Genomic DNA, 10,729 nt, shown 5'->3' on the forward strand with positions numbered 1-10,729 from the left:
GCTAGGGCATGCTTGAATGCGATCTTCGATTCCAAACATGAATTTAATCCATTAGCTGATCAAGTTGGTTCAGTTGGGTCCATAGAAAAGATTTTTGATCCAATGGGTCATTTGGGTCTAGTTGGGGTTAAGGACGATCCAAACCCAACATGAAATGTTCATACTCGGGTTGGAACTAGGTTGGATCCGATTTGTACTTCAAGTCAAACATTTAATTTTTAGTTTATAACTAAAATATAATAGTTGATAATTAAATATAAAATTATGATTTTTTTTAAAAAAATAAAAAGAGCCAACTAAATTGAATTTTCATTCAAGAATTTTATTTTCATCCAAGTAATTAATTATTCTTAGGTTTACAATCTATGATTTTTAATATATATTTATATATAAATAAATTTGAGAGTATTATAAATAAGAATTCATCAAAATAAATAATAAAATATAAATATTTTAATATAATTAAGTGAAAATAGATGAGAGAAGTTGTGATTATTGAGATAAAAAGAGAGATATTATTTTAAATGAGAGTTTATTTAATAAATTGAAAAAGTTATTTAGAATATGGGAGAAGAAGATTTGTATTATATGAGTTTATGGGTTGAATAGGATTGGATTTTGATTGGATCGGATTTGTGTTGAATCGGGTCTATTTTTTATTAACCCAAATTAGATCCACATGAGGCAGATTGGGTGGGGTTGGGATTAAAAATGCAAGACCCAGATGCAGCACAGATTTTAGATCGGTCCGATTCTTGAACCCATCCCAATCCTTGTGTTTCAAAAAGGGCTAGATCGGGTCTAATCGGGTTGGGACTGGATCGGGTCATGCATGGAGACCCGAATCCGATCCATTTGCAGCCCCTGGGCTATAAACTGGTTTCCATGGCTCCGATTCAACCCAGTCCTTTCTTCATCTCCCTCCCCAACCTTTTTCCCAGGTCTCGCTATTCGATCATATCTCTCGAAGAAGACGATGGAACGGAGCTTCGATCCGGCGACTCTTGCCCGTAGCCGGCTCGCCGTCCTCTCCGCCCATTTAGCCGCCGCCGCGACCTCCCCCGCCTCCTCCTCCGGTGATCTCCCGCCGATCCTCGAGACATCCCCCGCCTCCCGGCAGGAGATCGTTCTCCCTCCGGGGAACCTCGGCGGCTCCTTGACAGTTGTTGACGGAAGAACCGGGAAAAAATACGAGCTCAAGATCTCCGAGGAAGGGACCGTCAAAGCCACCGATCTCAAAAAGGTACGAAAATTTCCCCACCCAAGGTCGTCTTAACTTTTTTTTCGGCCTCTGGATGCCTATTTGAGAGTTTTTTTTTTGATTTTTTGGGTTAAATTAACTAGATTCATCTGGCTGAAGAAAATAAAATTCTTGACTTGTGTCATACATCTATTCTTAAATTTCGTGATATTTAGTTAAAAAATCGCCTTTTGGTAAACAACACGCAAATGAAATAAACGAAACGTAAATGAAAATTTATCCACCATTGACTTATTTTAGTCGTTGTAGCTTCTGTGGTTGTTGGAACAGTAATATATTTTTATTTATTGTCACAGAGTGGTTGGTGGCTGTGATGGTTTGTTTAGATTCCAGAAATTTTTATGGTCATTGAAATCACATGCACGAATTTTGACCATGGTTGCTTTCTGTTTTGTATTTACCTGGCATGCAAAGTTGCTTTGGCTGATGTTAGTTTTCATTGCGGGTTATGACAGATAGCAACCGGAAAACAAGACAAGGGGCTTAAACTATACGATCCAGGCTACCTTAATACGGCTCCAGTCCGTTCGTCCATCTGTTATATTGATGGAGATGAGGGGATTCTTCGGTACAGAGGTTACCCAATCGAGGAGCTAGCTGAGAGCAGCACATTTGTCGAGGTGGCCTATCTCTTAAGTGAGTGTCCTACCTACTAACAAGTTTATTTGAATCAGTTAGTTCATCTATATGGTCTAAGTTCCGAACTTGCTTGCTTTTCAGTGTATGGGAATTTGCCTTCTAAGAGCCAATTGGCAGACTGGGAGTTTGCAATTTCTCAGCATTCTGCTGCTCCTCATGGTCTTTTGGTAAGTCCCTTAGTGCTTGAATTTATGTTCCCATCACTGTTCTGGAGTACTAATGCCAGTAACCACAAATTAGTTTTTATGATGAAAATGAGGTTTACATTTTATGAATAAAATGATTTTTATATATACTTCTATAGTTACTAATAGCTTAGTCACTGATTTTTCTCTTTTGCAGGACATTATACAATCAATGCCTCATGATGCGCACCCAATGGGTGTACTCGTCAGTGCAATGAGTGCACTCTCTGTGTTCCACCCAGATGCCAATCCTGCTCTCAGAGTGAGTATAAATATTTAACAAGTGACGTAGTTTGAGATGCAACAGCCACTTTTTTACTTCAATTGCTTAGACACACTGAACATTTAAATTTGGTATTTCATGTAGGTTAAGTTCTTGTTGGAAAAAAGGTACAGTGTGTGTGTATTATATTGATAAAAAAGAAAGAGCAGTGAGTGAGGATTGGAAACATACATTGAGGAGAGTTCCTGCAATAAGTGTTCCCAAAAATTAAAAAGAATTATGGAAGGAAGTTTTTGTCCGGCAGACCACACTGTGACATAGATGAACAGTCATATATTTACAATTAACAGGATCTAAAAGGATATGCTTAAATTGATGTAGCCATGCTCGATTTAGTTGTATCTTGACTTCTTATAGACTTTGAATTCCTCGTGTTTCATACCTCTGCTTCATGCACTAGGTGTAACCACCCTCCACATGAAGCCAAAGTTCCACAAGATGAGAAACCTAGTTCTATTCATCACTTAGTTATTTAAGATATGAAAATTGTATACTACATATCTAAGAGATGAAGAGTGGGATATATATATTTCATAGAAAATAGGTAGATAGGTGGAGAGCTAACATAAAAATCTGCTAAAAATGATAATATTAAGAGAAGCATGTTATGCAACAAAATATCTTTTGTTTCTTCTTTATCATGCATCGGACATGTATTGGTTTTGGTTAGCTGTAATGTGGTATCCATAGCGCATGTGGTTCCAGCAGATATAGGTACCAGATACTAGCTGATCACATTGTGCTAATTACTCAAACCAGCACCTATGAAGCTGCAAGGACTTCTGAGAGGGTGACATCAATTGACCATGTTAAGTTAAATGGTTTTTTTTTTTTTTAAAGTCCTTATCCAGCCACTTTTTTTTTTTTAAGAAAAAAAAAGAATCTATGCAAGTAAATTTCAGTGTTTCTTTCCTGAACATGTAGCTGGATTTTCTTTACATTGCTCCTTGTAAATTAGCACTAAATTCTTCATAATTTAATTATATAGGTCTTTTGCTTGTTGTTATTATTTCTAAAAAGTCTCCTTATAGATGTTTGTGCTTCTTGGCTACCCAGATGTATTGCATCTTATTCACTCTTATGTATTGTCACCCATTCCGTTTCTTTTGAAACCACCATCTGAATCTCCAGACATCCCTTGATCTATCAAAACTCATCGGACATCTTTTGATCTTTGTCTTCTTCTTCTTGTTCTTCTTCTAATTTACAATATGCAGCATCTCATTAGTGATCAATTAAGCATGCATGTTAAACTCATATGGCATCTGTGTGAAGAATCCTGAATGTATGTATTCTTTTGTTCATGTAGGGCCAAAGTCTTTATCAGTCAAAGCAAGTAAGAGACAAGCAGATAGTGCGGATACTGGGAAAGGTGTGTCCTGTGTTCTTTCCCTTTTCTGGCTTGCAATTTTTTTGTGGGTGGCCATTTCAATCAGTATTTCTGTTTATATGTTTAAGTTATATGCACGCTTATGAAATCCAAATTCTAGGTCCAGTAAAGCTGGATAGTTCCATGTTTGCATCATTGTATCTTCTGGGTTAAGGTTTTGCCTGACCAGTATAAATGGAATAAGGCTTGAATTTTAAAGTTAAGGATGTGCTTGGTATCTACCATTTTTTATAGAAACCATTGATTTTGTAATCTCTCACCCATTGATTTTGTATATTTTATATCTACAGGCACCCACTATTGCAGCAGCAGCCTATTTGAGAATAGCTGGAAGGCCTCCAGTGCTTCCTTCGAACAACCTTTCTTATTCAGAGAACTTTTTGTATATGTTGGACTCTTTGTAAGTGTTCATGCTACCATGTCTTCTTTGCAGTACTTGTTCAGATGTTCATGCATGTATAAATTTCGTTTGAAGATAATTGAAGCACCTAAATGATAGGGGGAAAGAATTGCTAGACATGGCGGATGCTTATGCATTCAAGCTTGAGTAAGAAAATAATCTTGCTACTCTTGAAAGCTTGGTCCCCTCATTATATTTCTTGGAAATGCAGGGGTAATAGGTCTTACAAACCAAATCCTCGACTTGCTCGAGCACTTGACATTCTATTTATACTGCATGCGGAACATGAAATGAACTGCTCTACAGCTGCTGCAAGGCATCTTGCATCAAGGTTCGCAACCTGATCTAGAACTTTAACCCAGATACTCAAATGTTGTCGCTCATTTCGGGTGTGACATTCACAGTGGTGTAGATGTCTATACTGCTATTGCTGGTGCTGTCGGAGCATTGTATGGCCCTCTGCATGGTGGGGCAAATGAGGTGAGGCATAGAACTCCATATCCTGTGAGCTTATAGTCCACATGATTTTTATTTAATCAAACCTGGAGATGAGTGAGAAGTGCATGATTTGAAATGACCCATTCTCTGGGAAACCCAACTTTATTTGAGTTAATTTTGGCAAGAGGATTGTACCACACAAATTAAATTTTGTGTTTTGAAAGGATAATAGAACATTATATTTGTTAAATGAGTCTGCTCTGGTCAAAACTTATTCAACTGGCTGGTCTTTTTGGCTGAAGTGGAAAATTTTATCAATCATAAATGTTGATAATATCGCATAAAGCTTTCTGGCACAGTGGAAGAATGTAATATATCAAAGGATCCTCTCAGGTTTATATCTTGGCTACATTTTCTATTTTGAAGTATAAAATCTGTTATTAGCTACCATATTGGGCCCAGTAGTTTAGTCTGAACGGTCCAGTTTATCAGTATCATCTAACTTGAAGGTTGGAGTTTGGATCACGTTGTTTTCAGAACCAATCTGGGAAATTGCCTGCATCTGTGGACCTGTAAATTCTGTGTGACGATGTTCATTTGTCTGCCATTAATACATTGGTTTGATTTGTTAACTGCAGGCTGTCCTTAAGATGTTGAATGAGATTGGAACAGTCGAGAATATTCCAGAGTTTATCGAAGGTGTGAAAAGCAGGTATGTTATGCTTTTGCAGTTTCATGATTACCCAAACAACAGTCGTTAGCTGCCTATGGATTCTTATTATTTTTCATTGAATTTTCCAAAACATGGTTGTACATAGGAAGCGAAAAATGTCAGGTTTTGGCCATCGTGTATACAAAAACTATGATCCTCGTGCTAAAGTTATCCGCAAGTTGGCGGAGGAGGTCTTCTCAATTGTTGGACGGGATCCTCTCATTGAGGTTTTTTTTTTATCTCCTCTACATGAAAATATATATTTCTATGACTTTATATAGTGAGATTTTACCGATAAGGTTGTGTTACATATGCCTGGGTTGTGGCTGTCCTAGCGTAAGTATCTGTGCTTATTGTCAGATATGACATATTTTCGTTGTTATTATGCTCTCAATATTATGGTTGCTTAAGCTTGCCTGGCTTTAAGCACCAAGTATACTTGTTTTGGTGTCTGATAATGTTGCAAGCAATTATCTTTTTGGTAGAGGAGGTGCAAGATTGAAGTCAGTAGGTACTGATAATCAGCTAAATGGTGTGCACAAAACAAGTGGTAGTGACAAGTGGATGTATGGGAGTCAATGTGCGAGTCTGAGCTGCATGATATCTTCTTCTTCTTCTTCTTCTTCTTTTTTTTAAAAAAAAGAACATTCGTTTTTTTTGGGCTTTAAGCATGAGTGTGTGACCTAGAATTTAAGTTCTCTGTTGGCACATGCAAATTTTGGATAAACTAAACTTGCTCATGGTCTTCTCTCTGTGTAGGAACCACTAGATTTTTTTCCTTTTTATCTTTTTCAAAAATTACCTCTAAAGAAATCTGAGTTTATTTTTGTACTCAGATCCCCAAATTGGCATATGGACTTGCCGATGTTGGTTCGAACATGTGGACCTTAACTACAGACAAAGCCAATGGCCATTTTTTGACTGAATGCTCATTCTTACAAGGACCTTTTCTACAGCTTTGGTACATATAGTATCCTATAATAGTACCATCGAGAGTTCATTTTGCTATCATGCGCTCTTTTCAGGTAGCTGTTGCATTGGAGAAAGCTGCATTATCAGATGAATACTTTGTTAAGAGAAGACTATATCCTAATGTTGATTTCTACTCTGGCTTGATTTACCGGTATGCTTGAAAATATCTGCATCATTTTTTCATGATAATTTTGCTAGTAATTAACTAATTGTGAATCAGGGCAATGGGATTTCCGACGGAGTTTTTTCCTGTTTTGTTTGCAATCCCTCGTATGGCTGGATACTTAGCACATTGGCGAGAATCACTTGATGATCCTGACACGAAGATTATGAGACCCCAGCAGGTATATTCCAACATCCATCGAAATGATCCTCAACCTCTTTCCTGATGTAAGCTTCAAAAAGTATACCTTCGTAGCACAGTGAGAAAATGTCATGTGTTCATGGTTGTTGGCGTGGAGATTATAAAACTATTGAGAATTCTTTCTTCTTTTGTGTTCTTCTAGTTTTGTTTTGTTGATTGGGAAAAACTAAAATAGTGGGTGAATGCAGGTTTCAATTCTAAGGTCTTTGAGTTTGAAGGGCTTTGTGGGTCTAATATATTAGGGGTGGATCTGTAATGGGGAAGAATAAGGTGGTCTCTGAAAAGCTTAGGACATTTGGTAGAGAAGATGTAGGTGATGGTTCTTGGTAACACTAGGTAGGAGAAGAATTACCTGGGAATAGATTGTCCTTGCAAATGGACTCAATTTTGATGGCCATGCCAGGTGTTAGGGAGGGACTGGATGCACGCATTGTTGGGATCTTTTGAATTCTCTTAGAGATTACATGAAAGAAACTGAATAATTTGTAGTAGTTAACGCAAGACTGCACATGCATGTCCTTAGGATTTTGGTCACCATGTTGGCAAAAATATGGAGACTCATTCAAGGCTCTGTTCCATAAACTTTGTCACTTATGACAAGTAAGCTATGTGTGAACCTGGTGGTTTCTATTTTCTAGTGTCTTTCCAACTCTGTGATCACAGCAATACTACTAGGCATATGCAAATATGTAATAATCAGCATTCCTGTAGATATCACTGACTGATTTTTTTTTTCTTAGTGTTGTAATATGTATTTTTCTTAGCTTGTCTGAGTACATTTTACAGATGTTGATATCAGTTTTCTGATGAGTACATTCAATATGCACTCAAGCAAAAACATGACCAATAAGCCTTAATCTAGCAAATACTGTGCCTCACTAATGGCAGTTAGAGATTGTTTTTTTTTCTGTTCTTTGTAGTGAAATTTTGGTGTGTAAGAATCTTAACTTTCCTTCCAAGTTCTTTTAGATACATGTCTTGCCTTATAGACCCCATAAATATTGCTATTTTTTCTGGTATCTTATTTCGCAGTGCTCTTCTCCATAGTAGTCTGTCAGTCTTCAGGAAGTGTCCATGTCAAGATTTCTGATAGCAATGAGTAGTCCCTTTTGATCGTTCCTCAAATATATTGAGGCGTTCATTGCAAGAGTTTTCATTATCCTACTTCATATGAGAAATCTGTTATTGGGGTCTGTTATGTTTCCATGAATGGCCAGCTGATAAAAATGGCAAGTTTAAAAAGCTGTGAGATGCTATCCAATCTGTCCTCTCTGGTAAAGGTGGATACCAGGTGTTTATTCTTACGTAATCAATCTTTTGCATGGAAGAGGCGCCCCTCCATTTTTCTTCCTGAAGCATTTTCGGCTGCTGCTATGAGAGCTGAAACTCTTCTTTTAGTTTTCATTGGCTGATATGCAGTCTTTCAATAAGCATGTGCTATTTCTACCAGGAAAATATCAACTTGCTTCTGGAATTTATGCCCTTAACATGTCCGTAATTGCTTCTTTCTTTATCCTGTCTGATCTTCTAGGTCTATACGGGCGCGTGGCTTCGCCATTATATGCCTCCCAAAGAGCGAACCTTATCAGCTGAGACTGACAAGCTTGGTCAGTTGGCAATTTCAAATGCAACAAGGAGGCGTCTGTCAGGGTCCGGGGTGTAGAACGCAGGAAAGTGTATGATAAAATTCCTAAGCATCAATTGCGCCCTTGTGTCTTAATTGCAGGATTGATGCCGAAGCTTTGAAGATGACTGTTTCAGCAAACTTTCATGATCAGATGTCTAAAGCAAGTTCTTTTGCAGCTATTTATTTTTTTTCTTTTCTATTTTTCATTTTCCTGAATGGCTGATGTATGCAGTATTTTCTTGCTTCTTGTTATTTATGTGATAATTCGGATGCTATAATAAATAAGCAAGAAACGGAATCATGAAAAGCATATAGTACAATCTATAAACTATTTACTGACTGATAAGCATACAGTACAATCTATAAACTATTTACTGACTGATATTGTGCTTTCTTGTTGTGCATACTACTGTTTTTCACAATAGAAGCACATCATTCAAAAGTCGAGGGTCTAATTGTCAGTGCATTTAAATAAAAATTTTTATACCAGATTTAGATCATTACTATCAGTTAAGTATTTTTCTTGTCATAGAATTAATGAACTGCATTGCGTGATGCCCTTTTAATTTGTATGGTTCTCTTTGAAAAAGCAACTTTTTAATTTTTTGGTCGGAGTCTCGTCGATGGCTGCCGTGGGGAATGGGTCGGATGTGTTAGATCCCACGGATTTGGACGCAGGCAGGTCTATAGTTGTCGAGAAATTGTATCTTATACTTTGCGCCCAATGAGGCTGTGTACACTACCTATCATAGCCACTCGATCCAGTGGGCCTCATTATCAAGTACTGATCTTGAGGCATAGTTATAGAAATATATAAGCGATTGTGATTATCAGAGTAAACAATCTTATAGTGGTGTAAATAATTTTATAGTGCACACCGTGTAGGATAGGTTTTCATGCACTTGAGCTGATGATTCAGCCTAACAACTTGAACAATGCCTTCTTGTACGTTTCAAAAGATAACAACGGTAAAACCTCGTAAAAGGGTCCACACAGCATACGAGCTCCTGCAGTTGGAACCTCGGTCATTTGTAAGAAGATTGCGACACTTCTGAGCTCGAACGGTGGCCTGAGCTCTGATGAGAAATTGCACACCGTGTAGTTTTTATTTTTTTTTAATTTTAAAAATAAAATTATAAAAATTGAGAAAAAAATTGTTTGATGTTTTTGTTTTTATGTTTATTTATTTTTTTATATTTTTAAAAATAAATAAAAAATATATTTTACTATTCTGAAAAATAAAAAATATATCTCTTACTCCCACAGCTGACATTATCTCTACCATCATCATTGTTGCTATCCCACCATCATCATCATTATCATCTACATCATCATTAGTGCTGCCATTGTCCTTTTTGCTATCATCATTGTTATTTTTATGGTCGTTCCCATTATTATTGTTGCCACCACCACTCTATTATCAAAATTATTGCTACCATCACATCCAACCATTTTGTATTGTCGTCGCATTTATATTTTCTATCGTAGCATTATCGTTATTGTTATCACTATTACATCATCGATGCCCACATAAATGTGCCGCTACCACTATAGTCTCTCCTATCTCTGTTACAACTATTATGACCTTGCCTATTATTATTATGCTTATATTTTTAAAACTATACCAAACACACACACACACATATATATATTAAAAACAAAACAAAATAAAATTTTTATTTTTATTTGTAAAATAGAAAAATGATGTTAAATGATATCTAATTATTTAAGTTTAAATATAATTTTATTAATAATCAAATATTGATCAAGTTGCATGTAGTCTGGAAATAATAGAGAGAGAAGACCGTCTTGGAAGAAAGAAGAGAAGAGAAGCGAAGAGAAAAAGGAAAAAAAAGCTTTCTCATGCCCTTTGGAATGCCCAACTTGGTTTCTTTGCGAGTCCCCAAGGATGATTTGGACTATCAAGTCCCCCACGAACCACCTTGCCCCGTTTATGGCGCACAAAAACCTGGCTCGGTGCTCATTCGAGTACGCTAAGTGGTATGTTGAGCAATACTCTTATGAAGGGAGGCAGGGGCTGGGACGTCCCTCTAGATTGGGTCATCTGGTACTTAATTACATTTGGATATCTGAAACCCAATTTGTTAAAAGAAAGAGCTCATGAATAATGAAAACTTAAATATATAATTTTAGTTCCTTCATATTCCTCTAAATTCTGCTTTATCCTTTTTATTTTATTAATAAATTTAAAATTTACTTCCTTGAAAGCTGGAATAAACTGAAATAATTGCACATGCTGTTTCGCTAAATGACCAGAAAAATAAACGCATAAAATAAGTTTTTGTAAGACCAAAAAGAATAAGATATTTACAATAATTAAAATAAAGTTAGTTACTCTCGCTTGCCGGTTAATTTTGTTCCAATTAAAATGATTAATTTGTTCATGAACACTGGGACTCGACCTCTGACTCGAACTTGATTACTTGGATCTCGTTTA

General features: G+C 36.6%; 1 protein-coding gene across 1 annotated transcript; it reads left to right on the plus strand.

Annotated features, from left to right (window-relative positions):
* Window positions 1–907: 907 nt before the first annotated feature.
* Window positions 908–8,651, plus strand: LOC103723409 (citrate synthase, glyoxysomal). Its single transcript, XM_008814315.4, has 13 exons — window positions 908–1,243; window positions 1,717–1,897; window positions 1,982–2,067; window positions 2,243–2,347; window positions 3,678–3,740; window positions 4,049–4,158; window positions 4,370–4,489; window positions 4,563–4,638; window positions 5,235–5,308; window positions 5,415–5,535; window positions 6,334–6,431; window positions 6,501–6,624; window positions 8,176–8,651. Exons 1-13 carry the CDS (start codon window positions 977–979, stop codon window positions 8,305–8,307), a joined length of 1,557 nt encoding a protein of 518 aa, XP_008812537.1. The 5' UTR covers window positions 908–976; the 3' UTR covers window positions 8,308–8,651.
* The last annotated feature ends 2,078 nt before the right edge of the window (window positions 8,652–10,729 follow it).

The sequence above is a fragment of the Phoenix dactylifera genome, chromosome 4, assembly GCF_009389715.1.
Source record: "Phoenix dactylifera cultivar Barhee BC4 chromosome 4, palm_55x_up_171113_PBpolish2nd_filt_p, whole genome shotgun sequence".
NCBI classification, from domain to species: domain Eukaryota; kingdom Viridiplantae; phylum Streptophyta; class Magnoliopsida; order Arecales; family Arecaceae; genus Phoenix; species Phoenix dactylifera.